The 23,553-nt window shown below is 42.0% G+C and overlaps 2 protein-coding genes across 2 annotated transcripts; both read right to left on the reverse strand.

Annotated features, from left to right (window-relative positions):
* Positions 1-241: 241 nt before the first annotated feature.
* On the reverse strand, positions 242-13,688 carry wdfy1 (WD repeat and FYVE domain containing 1). Its single transcript, XM_041046593.1, has 12 exons — positions 13,490-13,688; positions 11,691-11,758; positions 11,445-11,518; positions 11,203-11,257; positions 9,180-9,330; positions 8,965-9,077; positions 4,932-5,058; positions 4,088-4,193; positions 3,587-3,688; positions 3,367-3,497; positions 3,054-3,162; positions 242-2,307 (listed from the first exon to the last, which is right to left on the reverse strand). The coding sequence occupies exons 1-12, from the start codon at positions 13,624-13,626 to the stop codon at positions 2,248-2,250; spliced, it is 1,233 nt and encodes a 410-aa protein (XP_040902527.1). The 5' UTR covers positions 13,627-13,688; the 3' UTR covers positions 242-2,247.
* A 700-nt stretch (positions 13,689-14,388) lies between these two features.
* serpine2 (serpin peptidase inhibitor, clade E (nexin, plasminogen activator inhibitor type 1), member 2) lies at positions 14,389-21,753 on the reverse strand. The gene is made up of 9 exons (XM_041047034.1): positions 21,508-21,753; positions 20,034-20,312; positions 19,669-19,896; positions 19,117-19,314; positions 16,562-16,760; positions 16,329-16,426; positions 15,631-15,717; positions 15,361-15,444; positions 14,389-14,970 (listed from the first exon to the last, which is right to left on the reverse strand). Exons 2-9 carry the CDS (start codon positions 20,293-20,295, stop codon positions 14,933-14,935), a joined length of 1,194 nt encoding a protein of 397 aa, XP_040902968.1. The 5' UTR covers positions 20,296-20,312; positions 21,508-21,753; the 3' UTR covers positions 14,389-14,932.
* Positions 21,754-23,553: the final 1,800 nt, after the last annotated feature.

The following is a 23,553-nucleotide window of genomic DNA, read 5'->3' on the forward strand; positions in this document are numbered from 1 at the left end:
AGGTGTCGGAGATAGGAAACAATAGAGGTTAGAGCTAGTGCTGTCACTTCAACAACCAGTCAGTCTCTGTCCATATTAACATGTAAAATACTGTATGATGTGACACTGCAGTCCATCTCAACATTACTGAGTTTGCATGTGCTTCATTAAAGAGTGTTCGTCATGTTCAAGTTTGTTACTACAAGGAAGTTAAGACTATTAGATGGGCATGAAGAAAAGTAAACAACCATTTACACTGATAATAGATAAATACTTTACTACAAATATAAATATACACTACATGATCAAAAAACTGGAATGTGACTACATTTTGAAATCAGGAATTTTCCAACATTATGATGCTCATTTTTCCACTTACAATAAGGCAAGCATTAGTCTAACATTAGAAGATATTAGCCGCTATTTACAAGGATGCTACATTGAATCCAGCTATTGTCCCTCCCAAATCTCAAATTAGAAAAAAACGTTTTGTTTAATTCAAAGACAAAGACCACCGAGTTGTGCAATTCAGTGCAGTGGTGCGAGCGTTGTGAGACATCCTTGATACACAGATTTGTGGGAAAAAGGGGAGAGCTCAGAACAGGATCTCAAAAAAAAAAGAAAAAAAGAAAAAATGAAATGCCAACGAGATATTCAGAGCTTTGTGACGAGGTGAGTGCACGGGAGTGAACGAGCACGAGTGAACAGTTGTAAGATCTGACAAACCACTAAAAAGGCTTTGTAGGTGTGTCCTTCTCTCTTTAAGGCTTTTGAAGGGAGATGGGCAGCCCTCTTCCGACCCATGATTCACCTGGGGACGATTCAACATGCCAGCATTACTGTTGCATTTAGTTTAGAGTACCTGTTCAGTACCTAAGTGCCTTTCTGGTAGGAGGAAATCCAATTCTGAACAACAAAAAAAAAAAAAAAAAATAGCTATGTTTTTTTAACAACAGATGAAAAGTAATTCTAACGAGGCATTAGAGTCTTGGGTTTACACTATCAGTGCCGTGTGGCATCTACCTACACAACTGAAGTTTTCTAGAGAGTGATAAATGTGATAAATACCTAGGAGATGATGATGCTGTGCTGTTTTTTTTTTTTTTTTTCAAACTTGCTTCTAAATAAAGTTGCAGACTTTCCTCTGGCATGCCTCAGGACGGCTGCGACAGGATGTCGGACGATGCGGCTGTCAGCTAATGTTACTACGGCAACATATTCCAATTTCCCATGCCTCACCTGGGATCATGAGGTGGAGGCTGGGTCGGTGCCGTCATGCAAACATCTGACAACCGAATCAAATCTCTGTGGCAGCAACTTAAAGAGATTTCCTTGGCGTACGTGTGAAAGAGGCCGGTCTGCTGATGCTCCTACTGCACCCGTGTAATCTCACATTAATAACGCTGACGACTGACATGAAGAGCCCCCGCCCAGTGACAACCTACTGATGTAAAACCTCCTGAGAGTGATTTAAGGCCGACTAGTGAAAGAGAAAAAAATTAAAGAGCATAAGAGAGGAAATAAAAAAAGACAGAAAAAGCTGATCACTTTGATCAGTGAGAGTCATTTCAAGCAGCTATCTACTATACACATGATGCAGAGCTATACACAGATGATTAGGGTTTCTTTGTACATGTTACAGTGACTGAGCAATATGCAGTTAGTGGGCCACAGTAATAAGGGAGAGAAGCTAGTGTGTTTTTACAGGAATGGCAGGTCAGAGATCTGATGAAATTCTTACAGTGCAGGGGTAATAAAAAAAATGACTGTTGTCAAAAGAAGCATCAGAAATATTGAATGTAAACACTAATATCAATACCATTCCTCCCACAGGAGAAACCATGACGATACATGCACACTTATACACACACACCATTGTGCTTAGGGTTCTGTTTGGGATCAGCGCTAAAAGTCAACAATCAGTCACACACGCGCCTTCATGTTGGACTGAGAGTCAGTGAAATTTTCTTTGTCAGGAGGAGAATTTTTCTTTTTTCTATGAAAAGCAAAAAGGAATATGGAGGGTGACACTATCAATACCCCACCCTACACACACACACACACACGCACACACACACACACACACACACACACACGCACACACACACACACACACACGCACACGCACACGCACATTCAGCCAGAACAGGCCTGGTTGCAGCTGAACATCCCAGGCGTGATGGGCAGATGTACTGTACAGACGGGTTTCCATGAAACTGGAAGAGTGGACGGAGCACAGGGGGGGGGGCGTGTAGTGGGCTGGGCCAATCAGCGCGGAGAGAAGCCTGTTGCTAAGCTACAGCCAACCACCTGCGTCATATCCCAGATCTGTGGAGACAACCAGCCAATAACGGTGACAGAGGAGGCCTGGTACAAAGCAGCATTTAAGGTTTCTGCATTATCATGAACACGTTAGATGAACTGAGTGGAACCGTTTCTGCTACTGATACTGAGACTTTCAGACTTTTCACAGGTGATTTACACTAAATCATGCAATGAAAATAAATACACAGCACGTGTGAAATAGAGGAACCACTGAAAACATGATTCTTACACATAAGAACTACAAGAAACACTGAAATGTTTTAAATCCCTGTCGGGCGGAAAGTTTGGAGTAGTTTTTTTTTTTTTTTTAATGAAGAACAGACTCAGTGAATCCACTGATTGTTTGGTAAAAAAAAAAATGTGAGAAAATGGTGGAAATGGCTCTTACAATGATGTGTTCAAACAGCTTGATTTGTCAGAACAACAGCTGAAAAAAAAACTAATAATAAAGAAAGGCAGCATGTCCTCACTGTTAAGAAGCTGAAATAAGGAGCATTTAATATTTCTGCTTGAATTTTCAATCAGTTACCATCCAGGATGCTTCACACCATAATATATCACTGGATATTATTCTTTTAATGCTTTGAGTTTTGGACTGCCGGCAGCAGTATTAATCTAGGATAACAGAAGCGTTACAGGGATCAAACTGATTAGATTAGTTTTGGTTGGAGTTTGATCTAAAAGCTTCTGTGTTTGACACGATCTGAACACGTGCATGAATTATCTGGTACCAAAGAGCTGTTGCTGACCTTCACAATGCGGTCGCTTCCACAAGTCACCATCAGGCCTCTGGATGGATCCATGTCCATGTGGGCGATGTTGTGTTTCCCCTCGTGGAACGTGGCCAGTGGTGTTCGACTGCACCACACACAGACACACACAGACACACACACACACAGACACACACAGACACAGACACAGACACACACACACACACACACACACACACACACACACACACACACACACACACACACACAATAGCAGCATTTAATCAGAGTTGCCCTCAGTACTCTGAAAACAGGAGTACACTTTAAACATTTAGAGAAGCCCTTCACTCACTCTTCTTCTTTGATGGTGTCAAAACAGGCATCACACACCCGCACAGGGAACTCGAAGCCCATGATTGGAAACGTGGTGCGTTTGGAGCTACACTTTCCACACACCGCTTTACCGCACTTCCTGCAGTGGTGCTGTACACAGGAAACACGCCCATGTGTTAGAATGACTCATGACCGAGGAGACAACAGCTGCTGAGGACAGTGATCAGACCCCTCTGTACCTGTCTGAGACCTAGAGTCTTTGTGTCCCACATCTGCTTGATGTTCCAGAAGAAAGGCTGCTCACACTTCTGGCACGAGTCGCTGTCTAACCACTGAGGCGCCTGCAGACACACACACACACACACACACACACACACACACACACACACACACACACACACACACACACACACACACACACACACACACACACACACATCATATTCCTACCTTAGAACTGAGACCAAAACATAAGAGAAACAAACTCCTTACCAATTACAACCAACCTCTAATATTAAAATACAATACGTTCCCTGGTAACTCCTGAACTGTATTCTACTGTGACCATTATACTGACCGAGCACTGCACAAAGTTACAAGTCCATTTAAATTTTATTATCAACCATAAATGATAACATTTGAAAATAAGGTTATTTAAGAGCGTGTCAGACCGTAAATCCTCTATCTGACTGTATCGTTACAACCTGCCTCTGTGTAGCAGTAACAACAGTGATGCAGACCTCTTCTCTCTGTGTGTCCATGTTCCACACTGCGATGCCCCCGTCGGCTGAGCACGACACCAGCTGCCTCGTCAACTGGAGGTAACGCAGCGCCTGAACACGTTCGCTGAGCGAAGCAAAGAATCGAGGGAAAGAAAGAAAAGGAAGAAGGGTTTAAGTGACAACAATAAAAACAGACTTCTTAAACCTGTATTATTAAACAATGTTCACTGAGAAGGTATTCACAGATATTCAACACCTGACTCAGCAGCTCAAACCACTGAGCTCTCTTAGGTCTCAGCTCGGTTTTACAGTGGAGAAAAAAAAGAAGGGATTGAAAAGAGCTAAGGACTGGGTCAAAACACAATTTAATACTTGTCAGAACTAAAACTGACAACTCTCATTTTTATGGCTGTCTGAGAGACAAACCTCTGTAAATCCTGCTATGGTGCAACAGGATCTACGAAGGCTTGCTCTGACGCGCATCAGTACGCATGGGCTTTACTGATGACTTCTGTAACGGGAGGGGGGCAGGAGGGGGTGAAATATGTAAGTAGACCGGAGAAGAGGAGATAAAAAACAGAGTTGGTGCCTGGGGACAGCTGTTACTGACACCAACGAGACCTGTCTTTGACAAGAGAGAGTGGAGATGAGTGCCACAGAGAGATACATGGACACTGCTGTGAAAGGAAATGAAGAAGCTAGGCACGTGGATGAATTCGAAGAAATCTCTGGCACAACTGTGCCATTTCATCAGAAGCCAGTTTATCTAATTATGTAGTTTAATTTTTAAGCCTCCCAATCCCTGACACAAACAGAGCAGGGAGACTTAACTCAGGCTCCATGCAAACACTGAAGGACTTACTGGTGTCCCTGCAACAATAGCGTCCGCCCTTTGCGGCCCCCGATGTCCCACATGATGACGCTATGGTCGGAGGCCCCTGAAAACAGCAACCTCTGGACGGGGTCCCACCACAGAGCTCCTATGCTTCCTGGACGGGACAAAAGACAAAAGAATACACTCTTGTTATATGTGCTGTATTCTGTGATGATAGACTGTTATGGTCTGACCTACTGGCTCCACCCGGTGCATGCAGGAAGAACTACAGGCAGCAGGAACCTTTAACCTGAAGCTGGCTGCAGCTGGAGCATGGAGAACCCCCTTCTTTTGAAGGCATCTGCCCTTTTTCCAGTGTTTTACTGCATGTTAATATAATTATACCAATATCTAATGAACTGCTTCAGTAAATGGCGACTCTTAGCTTGGTTTGATTGCCAAAGAGTGAATCGCTCATGTAGGCCACAACACTATAACCTTAAAGTATGTTATTAGCATCACACTTGGTCTGGAAGAGCAAAGAAAGGTTCAGTGGGGTTCATTTGTAGTTAAAGGGGCTTCATACTCGTTTCTGCACACTTTATTTTATAGATTTAATTTTAAATGGGTAAAATTGCCATTTTGTCCCATCAGTCTATACTCAATAACTTATAATAATAACCCATAATGACAGAGTGAAAACTTTTTAGGGAATACTTGCAAAAATGATTAAAATCAAACACTGAAATCTCTCATGTATAAAAGTCTTCAGAGCTTTAATTCAGTACTCTGTAGAAGCTCCTTTGGCAGCGATTACAGCTTCCAGTCTTCTTGGCTAAGTCTCTACAAGCTTTGCACACCTGGATTTATCTTCCTGGCAGATCCTCTCACACTCTGTCAGACTGGATGGGAAACATCTGTGAGCATCCTCAGGTCTCTAAACAGATCTTCTATGGGGTTTAAGTCTGGGCTCTGGTTGGGTCACTCAGGGACAGACACTTGTCCTGAAGCCTGTCCAGCGTTGTCTTGGCTGTGAGCTTCAGGTCAGTGTTGTACTGACAGGTAAACCGTTGCCACAGTTTGATGTTGCATGGACTCTGGAGCAGGATTTCTTCAAGGACCTCTCTGTGTTTGGCTGCATTCATCCTTCCCTGAATTCTGACCAGTCTCCCCCTCCATAACACGATGCTGCTCACCACCAAGCTTCACTGTAGGGGAGGTATTATCCAGGTGATGAGCAGCACCTGCTTGCGGTTCTCTCCAAAGGGTTCAATTTTTGTCTCATCAGACCAGAGCATGTCCTGCTGCTACAATCGGCGAGTCTCTTGGACTTCATGTCTTGGTTTTTGTCCCAACATGCAGAGTGAATAGTGGAACCTTATGTACATAAAGTGTGTGCCTTTCTAAACTATGTCCTTTCCATTCAGTTTGCCACAGGTGGATGCCAGTCAAACTCTAGACACATGTCAAGAATAATGAAAGCAAACACAATGCACATGGCCACAATTTACAGGGTCTGATTACTTTTGAAAAGAGAGATTTGAGATTTAGGTTTTTGATTTTTTTTAAATAAATTTGCAATAATTTCTAAAAATATGTTTTTGCTTTGTTATTTTAGGTTACTGAGTGTAGACTGATGGGCAACACAACAAAATGTGTAAAAGGTAAAGCAGTCTGACTACTATATGAAGCACTGTATCTTACCAGATGAATATATCATAAACATTTATTATATAACTCCACACTGAGAGGAAGAAAAAACACCTCAGTGTGAATACTGGAGACCAAAAAGTTGCTGCCATTGGTGAGCAAAAGAAGATTTTGTCCTATTCTTGGACCTTGGCCTTAATTCTGCAGAGAACTCAGTTGTATTCAGCTGATCAACCACACAACCAACACCATCTGTCCATTCTTCTCAGAGGGTAGAGCCTATAACACACGCTAAACACTCGCTATCCTTCTCTGGCTGTGGCCAAAAACCACAGACTGCTAAACACGCTGCTAAGTTGTCACACTGTAATGCAAAAGCCCTTCAAACCACATTTACGACAACTTAAAATAATCTAACAGCAACCAGTTGTTTCATGTTTTCAATATTCAACATTCAAAGGAAAGGAGCTGCGGGGCAGAGAATTACAGCTCTTGAAGTCAGATCAGTCATATGATGACTGATGGCCTGTGGCAGGTGGTGGAGGGCTGATTAGGCTGGCAGTAACTGTAGCTGCATGAGCTGCAGAGGAAACCAAACAGTGGGAGCTCCATTAATGGCTGCGTTACTGACAGTGTTTGGAGCCAGTGTGGAGAAACAGTAGTTATAACTTCTTATTCCTCTGCTGCATGTTTCTATCAGCTGACATGAAAGAAGAGAAATACTCACATGTACACATGAAACATGTCAGAAAACTACGTGTAAAACTGAAAGTCTTAGTCTTGATTAATGTACTTTTACATTATACTTCCATATCATGTCATTCATATAATTAAAACAAAACATCGTAAAGACTGATAGCAGGTGTAGAAGTGTTTCTGTGATGCTGATGTGCAGTCTGACCTTTCCATTCTGTTTTCCAAATTTGATCAATCGGAATTCCCATTAAATATTTGGATGCAGCTCCACCTTGCACCCAGCTTGTGCCCAGCACCACATCCATTAATTGGTATTATCAGTCCAATTACCATGTATTATCATAAGCACCAAGGCACATTTACAGATCAAAGACAGAGCTAAGAAATAAAAAAATTATGGTGTAAGGTTCTTTTTTTTTGTACATTTTCTACATTTCAAAAGGCAAAGGACATACTCACATGTCTGTCCCCTCTGGCTGACCTACAAGCAATATGTCTGTGGTAAAAAATAAGCCCTTCTTTAGTGGTGAGATCGTCATCTGGTCAGACGAGTCCTCCCTCGCCCTGTACTCAACAACTTCTTGTGTGATACATGCTCAAAGAAGAACACAGGGAAGTGTTTGTTTCACACAGCGAAGTATCCCGGCAACTCATTTTTTGTTGTGGGATTCATTTTCTTGGCGCAGCTACAAGCACGCTGAACCCCTGCATACAAATCCCATCTGAGCTAATGCGTTCGTCCTGCGATGATGCATTTCTCTCTAAATGAGGGGGAGTTTTCCACAATGACAATCCTCCCATCTAAAGAGCTCAGGCGGTCACTGAACAGCTTGATGAGCGTGAAAACAGCACAGTTGCCAGATCTCAACTCAAACAAGCAGCTATGGGGATTTCTGAAGCAGCGAGTGAGACAGCGTTTTCCACCGTCATCATCCAAAACGGAATAAGAGTGAAATTGCTCGTGGAGCAGTCCTGCATAGAAACTCTGCTCACTTAGAAAGTAAATGACAGGCTTTTATCACAGCTTTTGTGGCAGTGTGCGGTGGCTCAATGCTCTATTTGACATAATGCATGCAGGGTCTTGCTTTATTTTAGTGCTTAAAAAGGAAATGCCAGCAATTTTGCAAGTTTAAGCCCAATAGCTACCATCTGCTTACACCTTCTGTTAGTTGTTTTCCAAAGAACGCAGCCATATTTGAGCTTTTGCAATATTGTGCCGAATTGTTTCAATTTTCAAAATGAAATGTTCTGGTGAAACAGCCAGCCAAAACATTTATAACTCGCCATAATTACTATTTCCCTCATAAAGCAATCCTTTATCCTCTGACTCTTGTCGAAGGCAGAGGTATACATTCCTTCTGTGTGGCATCAATGGGCTGTACAGATATCCTGCTGCTCCAGCAGCTGGTCATAATGTCCCATTCACGACAGCAGAAACTCTCCATACTTTGGCTTATCATGCAAGTTAAATGAAAGAGTGTTTGTGGTTGTATTGGATCCAGCTGGTCTTTTTTTTTTTCTTTTATAATGAAGTCATGTGGAGGCATCTGGGTCATCTATTATTTATTGTTGCCACATCTGCATATCCGACATCAGAGGCCTGTTTATGCGTAGCGGTATGCCAGACGAGCAGTGCTGATAATTCACCTGCGCTATGAGAAAACAACAGCTCTGTGCTGATGAAAGATGTGATTCTTTACGTGTAAGCAGGTGTGTATGCAGCGTGTGTCTTTACCTTCATGACCCTTCAGTGTAGTGATGGTGGAATACGTCTGCTTCTCCAGTTTCAGCAGCGTGATCTGTCCTGAGTAATCGCCTACGAAGGCATGTTGCGTCTCGTGATCGTATCTGAGTGCGGAGTCAGGGCTTCAACGGGTTCCACATGTTAAAACCACCTAACTGAGAGACACTTCTATGGACTTGTAAGCTCAGTGAGTGAATGAAGGATACTGTAGGCAGGAAGCCCAGGCGGTGAAGTAGTGTCTCCCCAGCATGCTCCCACTCTGGGTGCACATCCAGCTCACGCTCTTGTCATGGCCAGTGCTCACCACCCACTCGCTCTCCAGGGAGAACACCATGTCCGACACACGGTTCTGGTGGGCTGCAAAACATACACACATACACAGTGTTTAACAGACACAAGCTGTGTTGGACAAACATCAAACAAGATCACATCCATCCCATTGGGCTTTACATCTGAGGCGTCATGGATGAGAACCGTCTAAGACTAATTTGCCATTTCCATGTGCTGATCCCATCAGAAGCTCTGCTTAGTGCTGCAGTAATCCAGACTAAGACAAACAAATCCCTTCAAACGATCTGTGCTCCCATCAGTCTTAATGGCCCATCTTGGGATCACCCCTGAGGTGCATACTTTTGTGGTCAAATCTCTGTGTTCAAAGACTCCAGTTTCACAGACAACAGGGTTTTAACCCAGTCCGAAGCACCACATCGATAAGAACTGTGGCCAAAACCCCGCTAACAATCAATACACAATATGTGCTGATATGCTATTTATTTAAGCATTATATTTAAAGCTGCAGTGATTAGTTTTCTGGCCACTAGGGGGCAGTGCTACAAGCTGTAAACACAACTTGTCATAGTTATCAATTATAAAGTTGATATTGATAAATATGGCTTATTTTCACATCATTGTTTTCCGTAATGACACAGCTACAGTAGCATTACATCACATTAACACTCATTGTATTTCTGGATGCCCCCATGAATGTAACATTTAAGCTCTGAGGGAAATTTGGCCTCTCTCCCTTCCTTGTCTGCAACTCTGAGGAAAGTACCTGCCAAAAGGCAAATGGCAGCATTAAACCCCGCCTATCTTTGAAGAGCTTAGTCACATCTCAATGAGTGTTTTATCTGATTGTGAGTCATGTTTTTGCTGCTCGGGCTCTGCTGCTTGATTTTGCATTAAGCGGTGGAAACCAGATGGAGCATTCCAGTGGTGACATGTGGTGTTTTGTCCTCTAAAGCAACAGGCAGGCCACTCCACCCCCCCACCCCCAAAGCTTGATATTCCACTGAGGAGGCTAAATGGCTGCTGATACAGTCACAGGAACTGCGTTCTGTTCATAGCCATCCAATTACAACAACATGAGAGGAGATGAAATCAAGATGTAATAACTGTATATGGGAGCTGTGGCCTTTTGTTGTCAATATCAATAAGCAAAAAAATATGTAACACTAATGTCAGGCCTCAAGGACACACACAACGAGCTCTGGTGGGAAACACTGTCTGTAAATATAACTTTGTTTGCTTACAGGACAAGAAACCCCCACAGGGCAACTTTAAGGGAGACTAAGCATCGACGACCAGAATTCAGACTAACAACAAAACACAGTGCACACCTTCCTGTCCATTTACTTATGTATCTGAGGTAACACAAATGAGAATTTAAAAATGATCACACAAGAGGCAAAAACTTCAACTATCTGCTTCTACTAATAACTTAATTCCATAATAACACAGGTTTGTCCCCTTTGATGTAACTATTTTTTAAGCTTTATGGACAGTATGAGGACATCTGTCCCCTTCTCCACTGACTCTGATCTCTTTCCATAGTAGCTTTACAGTGTAAGTACTGAAATGTAGTGTACTGATGCATTCAGCTGCATCTGTCATGCTTTATGTGATTGTCCCTTTATAGTGTCTCCTGGGGCGGCAGGTGGACACTACACACACCCCACAGAACACTTACTCACAGGCACAGACCAAACTCACTCCAGAGATCTGACTGATTTGATCTGAAGACTTCTTTTATTGAAATTATGATAAGAAACTGTTTATTTTAAGCCTCACACACATCCTTATATGTTTCTGTTGGTAAGCAAGAGGGAAAAGAATGAGCAGAACACAATCAACACATCTGACTCATATATCATGAGATGATATGAGCTCTGTCAGCTGTTACGTGGATTTGACAGTTGCCTGTAAAGTGTCCTTATCTCACGTTCTCACCTGGATACGTTTTGACGTGGTTCATCTTGTTGAAATCTTCAGAGATGAGAAACTCCTGGGAGGCAAGCAAACACACACACACACAATAACTACCCAGCCCCCACAGGCATTTAGAGGAGTCCAAATATTGAAATTTTGAACCAGAGATTCAGGTTTTTTTTTTATCTACACCATTTGAACAACTAAAAGTATGAGCCTACAGCACGAGTATGAGGCCATTTGTTTGCGTTAGCTTCACTCACCACAACGGCTCCATTGTCCTGGCCTATGAAGATGCGTCTGCTGTCATGGTGGTACGACATGCAAGAGCACGGAGCTAAGGGAGAAAGAAATAAGCCGTAGTTATCCAGACATTCTCCGTGAGCATGGCCATCACTGTACACCATGCCACGCTGCAGAGAGGTTTGTATTGTATGGCTGCAGTGCATCAAACTAACACAGACATATTGAGAATTTTTCCCCCACAGAAACAATGCAGCCTTACTTACAGGAGACTGTGTGGTAGATGCTCGGCCAGTACTGACCGCTGTCTCTCTTCAGCCATACCCGGATCGTTCTAAGGGAAAATGTCAAAACATCACATTCAAAGAATTCTCCTATGTCTTATGTTATGTTAGGTCAATAACTTTTCTTTCTATTCTTTGAATTCTCCTATGTCTTATGTTATTGACCTAATCCTTTTACTTTACTAACTGCACATACGGCCTGACCTTGCAGTTGGACAAATACATACTTGCTGCAAAAATCAGACTTGGCACTTTTCAACAGAAATATCCACTGAAGAAAGCCCTCATCCAGGACTAGGACTTAATCCTCATCTGGGAAACCAGCCCTAATTGTCTTTACACACAAAGCCTGATTCTGTTCACGAAACAGAACTGGAAGGAGTAGGATTACAAATTTTATTAGTTTCAATCGTTTCAACTGGTGAGAAACTGTTCTTAGCAAGTCACTTTTTTTTAGTGTTATCCAAATGACAACCCATCATGCACTTCAGCTGTGGGAACATTACTGTAGAAACCACATTACAGAAGTGATGATTCCGTACTGAACCACTACTGAAACTGTATGTTTGGCCTTTATCAACTTGTAGCACCTTGTTGTGTAAACCATGAAGAAGTTTTGATAGTTTTTGCTTCCTGTGCATTTAGCACAAGTTTCCATCAGTCCTTTTAAGGAAGCAGGTTAAAGGTTTTACTTCTATTCCAGTAAAACGTTTGCAAAGTCACAGCATGAACAATATCAAATGCAGCGACCGTGCAGTCCTGTTTCATCACGGAACCTGAACCTCTGACTGTGGCACCATCACCCCACAACTTCCCTTTTGAATATCAAGTGGTTTAGATGCATGATGGAAACTGCCTCACATTTCTTCACAGCATCAAAGTTCCTTAATCTTTAAAGGGGGATGTTGTTTCTTCACACATGAAACCAAGCACGACGGCCACAATAACACCCAGTGAGTGCGATGGACTGATATGACAGCGTTCAATCCAAAGTGAAGAGGTCCGTCTTGCTATGGCTGTCCTGCAGCCTCCAGGTTTTACTGAAACCATGGTAACTTGGATTTTATTCACTGACCAACGCCACAACAAAAGGATTCACACCCGAGTGGTTCAGATGTGATGTTCAAGGAGAACACGGCCATTTTCATGGCAACGTTAAATCGTGCGTAGCTGACTAGGACGCGCTGTATGAAACAAGTCGTAAATAATCACTTCACATCTAAAAAATGTTATATATTGTGTTCAGGAAATCGTCATCTCTATTATAAAGTACGGATAAAACAGTTTCATTAAAAGCACCAGCAATAAATAAAATTACGATGAACATTTGAAGGCAGCACGCTGTTAGTTTGAGAAAGCAATGTTTACTATGAGCCGCAGCGAGCCAGCTAGTCTGCGTTAAGTTAATACAGCCTAACATGTTTTAATACTGTTATGTAAAGCAAATAATGAGCCCTAAAACTAAACGTTATGGAGTGAAAACCGAATGTTGTTTTCCTGTTGTTTACTATTACACTTGGTTGTTTGTTCGCGGATATTTTATGGAAAGGACTCATTCTCGGTGAATTCCCATCCCCACACCCTTCTGTGCTAAGCTTGGTTTCACATGGAATATCACCACCACAAAACCTCATTCTCAGAGGAGGAAAATTGTGTTTCTTCTCTTTTGTTTTATCCCTTTTCATCCAGTGCACCGAGAATTATGAGCGCAATGACCAGCAAATACACGGAGCCCGCTAGCTGCTGCTGTAGGCTACCGTTAGCCTGCTTGGCACACTCACCTGTCCTCGCTAACCGTGATCACTCCGTCCTCTTTCGGGATTAAAACGGCTGCATTGACAGCGTCTGAGTGTCCCTCGATCTTGTTCAAAAGGACCGGCCTAGCGGTCTGAGGCCTCGAGTGAATCTCCGCAGCCATGACTTTAACTAGCCAGCAGTGTTTTCCTTCAGCTGATTTTCCTCCTCAGTCGCCAGTAAAGGAGGATCAGCTGACAACGGGAGCCGCTGTCAGGACTACCGTAATGACGGCAGGAAGGCGCCCAACAAATTCAGAGACTGGAAACTAGTGAAGTGGGACATGGCCGGATTGAGGTTCACCAGAAGCCGTGTTACCCACAAAGAAAGTAGGTCAGACGTCCAGAGGCATTTACGGACCTCAAAAGTTCTGCGCAGCATCAGCAAAAAGACTACAGATGAAAAGGTGGTTAAGACAAGAGTGCCCGAGATGACACAACAAACTAAAGCAGTCAGTGTCTGAAACAGCCAGTTCTGACAGTTCAGCAGACATCAAGGACTGTGGGCAGCTTCACCCATCACTGGCCGTCCCAGGGATGGGGACAGGTGTCAACTGTATCCATAGGTTATTGTATAATAGAATATTCTGCTCAGTGTTCAGGATAAACTATATCCCCCGATCGGTTTTTCATACAGGTACAGTTACCAAACAGTACAGATGCGGACAGGAAAAGTAAACTTCTAAAATGTTACAGCTCTGGAATCATAATTTCCAAATGTAAAATAATAATTGCGACCTCCTTCCAGTTCTATACCTGTAATTCGACATCTTAGAGCTGAAATTCCAATTTTATCTTTGAAAATGCAAATACAGTACGACAGAGTATCACATGGACACAATTCCTTTATCAGAAACATTATTACAGAATACAAGTAAGGCAAATCATTGATGTTATAAATATGTGTATTTATTTCATCAAATATGGAGCAAGTATGATAACAGAAGACATCCTCAGTGAAGGAAACAATTATTTTAAAGTAGCTGAATGCAAGGCATTCAAGGTGGGATGTACACTGGCGTAACTTAGGAGTGAAAGCTGGAGAACTTCTGAACTGAAAGTGACATGATAAATCAAAAAATAAAATTATCATTTTCCAGAGTTGAGAAAATTAAAAAAAAAAATGACATTCAAAGTCTTTTAAAAATGTAATAAAGTCAAAAAAGTATACAAAAAATTAAAACAGCTGGGAAATTTTAGTCTGCAAAACATTTTATACAGCATGTTATGCATTACTAACAATGGGCAACATAAAAAGCAATATTCATAACAAATAACATCATATGTCCACATTGTACATAAGTCAACAGCAAAGTGTGCGTGTATGTGCGTGTGTATCCATGTGTATGTGTGTGTTCACTCGTGGCAGTGTATAAGCGTTTCCTGTGCCGGCCTATGATGCTGCCAGGGTCCGGCCAGCGACGGCTGGGCTCAAGGCTCGTTGATCTGGCCCATAAAGAGAACGGTACCTGGGGACAGAGACGTGGAGAACTCATCACTGTCAAGCAGCGGTTCCTTCAACTCCGAGATAAAGTGTAGACTATATTTCAACAAGAATATGAAGAAGACAAACAGGATTTAATGCAAGATAGATGATTTGCATTTTGAGACATTAAAACTGGGACTACCGGGTTCCTCAGCCGAAGGGACCTGCGCCACAAAGTGAGTTACATCTTAATAATCCTCTCTTTGTATTATGAAACAAGTTCAAATTAGTCTGGCTTTCTTTGCGTTACCTTGTTTCATTAGATATATTACAAAATGGTCTTATAGCTGAACAAATGTAAAATCCTCTTTATAAATATCTTTACATATATGTTGAAAGGTGAGTAAACCCAGATGGAAACAGGAGCCTGTACCTGTTGGGTTATGTCTGATGAGGAAGAGGAAAGGTCTGTCCACTGTAACCCAAGGTGGAGAGGACCGAGTCAGCAAAATGGCAGCTAAATGGAAAAGCGAACACATTGTAAGAACAGGTGAGAAACTACAGCAGCGTAGCTTATTGTTATGACTGTACCGATACTATAAGCACAACTGTTATAAAGAGCATTCTCATCAATTCAGCATACAGGTCAGTGTGTGCCTCAGCATTTGAGTCCAAGACAAGGCAGCTCTGAACAAATACTCACTGGTGGCAGCTGCTGCTTTTGTTCCGTCTTCATTCACCACGATTTTGGCTTTCTGGAGAGCCTTGGATACATGCAAAGGCTCAGAACCTGAGAAAACACTCACTGTTAACTCTGGATTTAGACAATGAATAATAATCTCTTAACAATCTGATATTAATCCGATCCTCGCCAACACGATGGCCACATTTTTAGTGTAATAACATCCTTGCAATCAATAGCATCAGCGAACAAAACTTTACTATCTACTTCTGAGAAATCATTAAAAGCACACCCTGCACACTCATGTTTCACCGACACAAATGTTCTCATGCATATAACACAGAGCTAATACAGCTTCAATGAGCTCTGTCCAAATAAAAGGTTATATTAACTGGTCTGATCAATTATTGAGTGAAAGTGTGAGAGAATAAACTCCTGTACACCGTCCTCCACATGATGGCGCTAGAGCACCTCATTCAGAGCTCCTCTCATTCCACTGCTCAGGGGGAGGATGAAGGACAGAGAGAGAACAGCAGTGATTCAGGCTTCACACTGAACAGTTAGCCATGATTCGTACTTCTTACTGGCTCTTAGCAGTAAACAGCCAACAATCCTTTCATATTTTTAAGCCTTGCCCTTTTTCAAACTGTTGTAAATATTCGTAGACGCTTGAAGCATTGCGTCACTTTTGGGTTTGGACTGACTGTGCTTTCACTCACTGAGGTAACTGAAGTCAGCTTTGTCCTCACTGAACATGTCCGTCATTCCCAGCGCTGTGAGGGGGGCTTCCAAATCTACCTCCGCTTCAGCAGTGAACCTACAGACATAAACACAAACGTACACACACACCACACACACACACACGCACGCACGCACGCACGCACACGTTAAGGTTTGTCACATTCAGTCAATTTGCAGCTGTTGAGTGCGAGTGTGCGTGTGTGTGTCTTACTTGGGGAGGGCCAGGTGGACTTTAGTCATGCGCATCACTTTGCTCCAGCTCTGCACTGTGGCTGTGCTGATGTGTGGGACAACACGGGACAGAGGTGTGTCCTCGTCAGAAGGCAGAACAATCAGCATGCTGACAGTGTTGCCACGATAGGGAAGCTCAATCACCCTATATTTCAGTCCCTGGGGTGTGGAGGCCAAGCCTGGCAGCAGAGGAGAGGCTAATGATTTCAAAGGTCTGGGTGACAGCACGGGTGAAATTTGATTCATGTATCATCACTGATATAGAAGAGAATCTTTTTTTTCATCTTCTTTTCTCTGTTTTTGAGACTGTGAAACCCACTTTTCCACTTCCTTGCGATGCAAGAAAAATGGAATGAAATTAGTACTTTTTTCCCTGTTATGTATTTGTAAATTTTGGTATTTCTATTCCTGTTACTCCTTGCATGACTTGATTTACTTAAGCCCTGTAGAATGCAATGTTATTTGTGTGTTAATAAAGAACTAAGAATGTTTTTTTATTTAAATGCTATCCAACTCTCCGATTTGCCAGGATTTTCTGTGTTTCTGTGGGTGACTTTATTTTCTTTGCCTCTCTGACCAGGATTGTTATCACTGTTCAATATTTTTATTTAGTCTAAATAAACTAGAAGCGGAAAATACATCATTTCCTGAGTGCAAACAGTTTCTTTCTCAGAAGTGACCTACCAGACAGCAGAGGTTCATTATATCAAATGCAGAACACTGTCTGGAACAATGCTGTGTTGGTAAGGGACAGTGATTTTCAGATATCACAGATTATGACTTCTTATTGACACAGGGATACTATTTTTAGATCTACTGAGCTTCCCAAGAAGTGTTAGAGAGCTTTTGTCTTCATTTAAATGTGTTATTAACATGGCTTGAAGCTTGAGGTGCTCCTGTGTATGCTGGCCCTTTGACCATTTATATAACAATACAATTCCACCTTGTTCAGCACTTGGCTTAAAAATAAGACTAACATATGTACAGTTTAACTGTTGGCCAAAGAAAGCAGATAAAGTCACAGCAGTACCAGTCTCACAGCACAAGCATCAATTTAACTGTAACTACAGTTTTTCATGAATTATTAATTAAAATATATCATAGCATTAAAGCCAAGTATAGGTAAATCCCATTATCATCATGAAACAGAAGTGTAGCCAAACCCGAGCGACTAAGGGCCATTACAAACTTTACCTTTTGTTCTCTTTATGACCTAAATACAGTAATTTGGGGACAAGAATCAAAGCCACAGACTCTCCACACCACAGTTAGCACACTGCAGGATAACGGAGAAGCATCTGTGCCTCGCAGCTGAACACGGCCTTAGTTTAATCTACCCACAGCACTCACCATGCTAACACAACTCTGACAACACATCTAAATATAAACAACTGACTTGTATATTATTTCATTTCACACAGGGCTCAATAATGTCCTATGGATGTGGCATGTCTAAGCCTGCATGTCCTTACAACTCAACACAAGCTGACCTATGAATCACAAACTGTGCCTGGGATTCCATCACAAAAATAAACTAAATTAAATCATTTCCACACGAAACCTTTAACTTTACATTACCATTCAGTATTTAAGATACGTGTAAAGGTAATATCATCCACCACGCCCAAAGCAAACTATCTGCCTGTGTCTTTTCTTGTGTCCTCCTGAGGACCATGCTGAACAGCATGTCTATCAGAGATGGGAACTAGCCAGCAGCAGCTGTTCCACACCCCTGGAAGATGTTGAATTGTTCTCCTGTCTCCTACCATGCACTCCTTATAACTGTTTCTGTTTTTAGTAACTTAAGAGCTGAGATTTGCCTTTAAAAATAGTTTCAAATGTGGCAGGGAGTTCAAAAACATGAAAAAACGGAGAGCGAGAACAAACAAGAAAGAGCAATTTGACATTCAAATTGGATCCTGTTGCCACTGAAAGTACAGCGTATGCCGTTTTTTCTTTAGATGTGGGAACTGGTATAATTTTAATTTCAGGGTCAGTTCAGTGTCAAATGACATTTCACAGTAAGTTACTTTCTAGCACTCATTCTATACTGGAATATGGAAAGCCCACTTATCCATTATCTAACAAATCTGTTACACTGCATGACTGAATATATCTCACCAATCTACCCACAAATCCAGCTTATCTACAAAATAAGAGTGATTCCTGATCATTTATGGTGAGACAAATGGACAGTCCAATTATAGAAATTAAACTTCTCTGGATTTACAAACTTTGTATTTATCATATTGCTGAAGTGTAATTCTCTATGACTTGTCTTGACTGGCTCTTATTATTTCATAAAAATTACAACCTTATCCACCCAATACTAACAACTAGCTACAGCAGAACCTCCTAATAATGATATAAAATATATTAAAATATAATTTGGTGGAGAACTGTAGTAAAAAACATCTTGCGTCTTTAAAACACTGGCTGTATGTAAACAAGTCAATAATATCAAAGCCAAATCATTAATACTGAATAATGGCTCAACTTCCAATGGTCAGTCTCAGTCAGACGGCCACCACTCACCTATGTTGAAGACAGATACCTGGGACATCATTGGGACAGAAACTACATCCCCACTGCCCCTCGTGAAGGGCCTCATCTTGGTGTTCATCGGCTGGAAGCGAGACTTCCATAAGCCTTTGAAGTAGATTGCGTTGACAGTGACCAGACGGGTGAAAGCCGAGTCCAGCATGTCTGGTTGGATCAAGTTGGAGATGTGACCTGGATAAATACGCAACATGTGGGGAAACATTCAATCAGCAAGGCTTGATGAAAACCACCATCTCTTTCCCATTCTCTTCTGTACAGATGAGGAAGTAACACCGCAACATCATTCAAGGACACAACAGTCTACGCAACAGAAAAGTGACCACATCACAAAGCCAGAGATTTATACTGTGGTTTGTGAAAAGGACAAAAGAGTTCAGTGGTAGTTTAAACTCCAAACTTATGTATCGATACTCAACATAGATAACTGACTGGGCTTTGAAGGTTTTTGTGATAAATTTCATTGTTTGTTTTTGTGGACTGTTTGAGAATGTGCTTGCAGCTGCTATGTGCATCCATAACTCCTACCTTTGGTCTTATTGTTGACCCATTCATTGATTTCATTGGCTGCCCTGTCAGGGTTGCCGAAGTCCAAGCTCCTGGTCTCACTTTGGAAGTTGGCTTTGTTGGTGTCCACAAAGGACTGCTCCATGGGGAAGCCCACCTGGCTGAAAATGGCATTGGCAATCAGCACAGCTTCCTGGTTGGACTTAGATGTCAAGGACTTGTGCAGCTTCTTTAACATCTTGTAAGGACCTGTGCAGACCAAATAAACTTTGAATTATTTCTCAGTCATTGCTTAATGCAGAGAGCTAATCTACCACATTTTAACGCTGAGAGACAGACTACATCAAGCTAGTGTCTTATCTTCTACGGTCAGAAACAGTCCTTACCATTTTTCTTGTAACGGAGACCACTGATGATCTGCTTCCGGGTTTCTCCATGGGCCCCGGAGAGCAGCATGCCTAGGATGGAAGCCACTCCATGGGGTGAACACACCACATTTCCCAGGGGCCTGGAGCGGACTACTTGCTGAAACACCTGTATGCCCAGATCTGAGCCCCGTTCACCATACGAGGGAGTCTGGGGAAGCACACCCTCAAGGCCATGCAGGATCACAAGTGCATACAGGCAAAATACGGAGAGGTGCTTCATTCTGATTTATACCGCACCTAGTAAGAAACACAGCAGAGACTATCATAGGAACTTTAAATGAACCATGGCAGTCTCAATTGTTGATCTGTTCTCCAGGAGAGACATGATTTATTTCCATGTATTGGTTTCCACTGTCATCAACATCTCATCACAACAGCTACAGAACATCAATCTACAAACAGTGGCATTCCTTAAAATCGCTTCCAAGAGAAGAGATGACTCATCATGGTTTACCACAATTATCACATGCACCTTTGCTTGTCCTCAGGCCATAAAACCTTTTATCCAGTGCTGCAGGGTCTGACTAACTCTTACTCACATGGTCTAAATATTAGCCTAACCACAACCTGCCCACCGAAAGTGTTCTCTTCTTCCTCTTTAATTTTAGACGAAATTAAATCTTTTGGACCACTTCAGGAGAATGATTCATTCAGCCTGCACCCCCGCTCACAGAGCCAGCCAGACTGCCTGCTGGTTTGTTTAGAGGACACAGAACATTTATGTGCAATGTGAGATTTTATTGTACCTGGACTTTTTAGTAATTACGCTATTTTTTTCCCCCAAAGTGTGTGAACTGTGCATAAGTGTACTTTATTGGTTAAAGCCGTCCCAACACAGTGCAGAGTCGAGAAAAGTTACAGGAAACCTCACCATAATATATAAAATTGGCAGTGTTTTAAAATATATGAGAGTGGATGTGTTTGTACAATATGCTGCATGAGACTTTGGGAATCTTGAATAGGGTTGCCAAAAAAAAAAAAAAAAAAAGCTGCAGTAAAACAGGAGAATTGTTTTCTTTTTCCTCAGTGAAATGTGCAGGAACGGAGCAGTCACACAACAAGCCCGACCGCCCCTGACCAGCGTGCTCCTCTTACCCGTTACAACAGAGTCCACGCAGGGAGTCCGAGAAAGCTGCTCGACACTTTCTGCTGGAGCTATACTGTCTCACAATTCACGTTAACAAAACCTAAACTTCACAAAAATATTTAGTTTTTTTTTTTCTGTGGTAAGTTAACATTAATTATTTAGAGCTAAATGAAGGTATCAAACAAAATCCACCTGACAGAAATACAAGCAGCCGTATAAATGTGAATGTGTTTGGTTGAATGCAGACTACAAGGTGGTGCTAAATGTTGTTAAACTAGATTTAATGTATGAACCTGTCGACATTTGTTGTAACAATTAAGGTTAAAAAAAAACGACGGTCCTTACCGATCAGGATGTGACGTTAGTCCGACTTATCCCGCAGGTGAAACTATAACTTTATCAGTCCAGTGTCCACTGTCGACCAAACAACTGAAACCAAGGCTCGTCTGCAATGTCAGTGAAAACAAAACCCACTTTACACGCTTTATTCCAGTGAAAGTCAGAGCTACTACTGACTCCACCGCTGTTTCTCTGTGGACTTTAATGGACTCAACTCCGCCTTCTAACCGAGGCGAGCAGGAGCAGAGTGTCTCCGTTAGTGTCCCCAACACATTCACAGGACGAGACTTTCCGGTGGACTTTCAAAATAAAATCCCCTAAATAAGCATATTCTTCCTGTCCATTACTGGAATACAGTTTCCCAGCCCTCATAATACAAAGCTGATAATTTCGCATAATTTTCGGACAGAGTCCTGTAACCGAGCCATCGCAGATATTTTTCTAAGCAAAAAAAAAAAAACAAAAAAACAAATGAACAAAAGTTCATGAAGTCCATGCAGCTACTTCCGGTAATATTTTGACCCACTCTGGCTACCTTGACTGAACCAAGAACCTCTAAGTTGTGTGCAACAGGAAGACGCAATCAAAGGAAATGTATGAAATAACACTGTCATCTTAGTTATGTTTGCTCATATTCAGTGAAGTTTAGTTGTTTTGCTTCCCCACAACAGACTCACATTCTCAGAGGGCCACCTGAGGCTCCTCTATCAGGTGAGGTGATACAGTTGGGTGGAGACACACAAACGCACACCAGAAAAGAAGCTGAGGCTCAATAACATCCCTGCTGCTGCCAAAGAGGGGATTATGAGTAGGTGCTGGAGAGTGTGAATTACAGAGGATTAAATGAGAGTCTATGGGCTAATTATGGCTAAATCCATCAAAAATGTTTTCCTCAATAAAGACTGGATTGTGGACTGTTGTAATAATACATATTTCACATGTATTCCATGGGCTGAGCCTCTGATTTAATAGATTGGTTTTACACAGCCTCTGACAGAACACCCAGGTGGCGGCTTTGCCACAGCATGGCACGCCCATAGTAGGGCAGGACTCAGGTCAGATTTTGGTCTAATGGTCTTTGTGAATGTGTGTTTTATGCTTGGGTGGGGGTGTTGCATGTCCAGCTGGGATGCAGAAATGGGAAAATAAACACTGTTTAGCAAAGTAGGGAGGGTCATTGTGTGTGTGTGTGTTTTGGGTTTTTAGGCGGCAGTGACAGAACACACAGCTGTGTGTGCTCTAATCATTCCACGCAACACCACTTATTTTTCTAATGCAGATTCTGCTTAAAACTATTTTCCTCATGACAAAAGATGAGAGAACATTGCAGAATGTAGTCCAAATTACACAACTTTCAAAAGTTACTGATGTGGCAAAGGGGTCCCACTGGAGACATCATCACGCTCGGGCTGAGCAGCCAAGACAACATTTCAATTACACTTCTATTCCCAAACAAGACTAAAGTTGTACTGAAAAAGACTTGATGTGTACATGTTTATCTCATGCAAACACATAAACTAAAGCCATTTCTGACAAATTCTCTTTTGAAAAGTTTTGTTTTTGCTTCACTGCTGTCTGTTTAAACCATATAATACCACAGAGAAAGGATCATTTGTACAGTCATGATGTTGATGAACCTACTGCAACAAGGGGTGATTGCTAAATTCATGGCCTAAGGTAGAAAGAGAGGAGTTGTTCTGTTCTGCTGAGAGTGATTATACAAGACTAGATTTCGGGTAATTGAAAATTGCGAATCAGTACTCGCAATTTTCGGCCTTCGTGCAGTCATCCGCTATCTCGGTCGCGAGGGCTTATCAACCCAAGGAGGTCCTTGGCCTGATTTGACACCTCATTCTACTACCTTTTCCTGACAATAAAGAAGGAACTCAGTGGTCTCCATTTTGACAGTGATCATTTTTTCATTGCTGTTGTGGACCACAGTCTGGAGGCCCAAGAAGCCAATTTCTACAAAGAAGGGATCTGTATGCTCCATGACAAATAAATGATTAAAAAAATAAATGTGCAAGGTTTTCTAAAATGGACTCTTTCTAC

The sequence above is a fragment of the Toxotes jaculatrix genome, chromosome 9, assembly GCF_017976425.1.
Source record: "Toxotes jaculatrix isolate fToxJac2 chromosome 9, fToxJac2.pri, whole genome shotgun sequence".
Taxonomy (NCBI): domain Eukaryota; kingdom Metazoa; phylum Chordata; class Actinopteri; family Toxotidae; genus Toxotes; species Toxotes jaculatrix.

Excerpts from the sequence above, each read along its gene's own strand:
- wdfy1 (XM_041046593.1), bottom strand. The coding sequence starts at position 13,626 with ATGGCTGCGGAGATTCACTCGAGGCCTCAGACCGCTAGGCCGGTCCTT. Across the intron at positions 9,331-11,202 it reads CCACGTCAAAACGTATCCAG|CCCACCAGAACCGTGTGTCG; the intron begins GTGAGAACGTGA and ends TATGTTTTGCAG. Across the intron at positions 2,308-3,053 it reads GAAGCGACCGCATTGTGAAG|ATCTGGGATATGACGCAGGT; the intron begins GTCAGCAACAGC and ends TTGTCTCCACAG.
- serpine2 (XM_041047034.1), bottom strand. The coding sequence starts at position 20,295 with ATGAAGCACCTCTCCGTATTTTGCCTGTATGCACTTGTGATCCTGCAT. Across the intron at positions 16,761-19,116 it reads GGTATCTGTCTTCAACATAG|GCTTGGCCTCCACACCCCAG; the intron begins GTGAGTGGTGGC and ends CTCTGCTGCCAG. Across the intron at positions 14,971-15,360 it reads CATCAGACATAACCCAACAG|GTACCGTTCTCTTTATGGGC; the intron begins GTACAGGCTCCT and ends CTCTGTCCCCAG.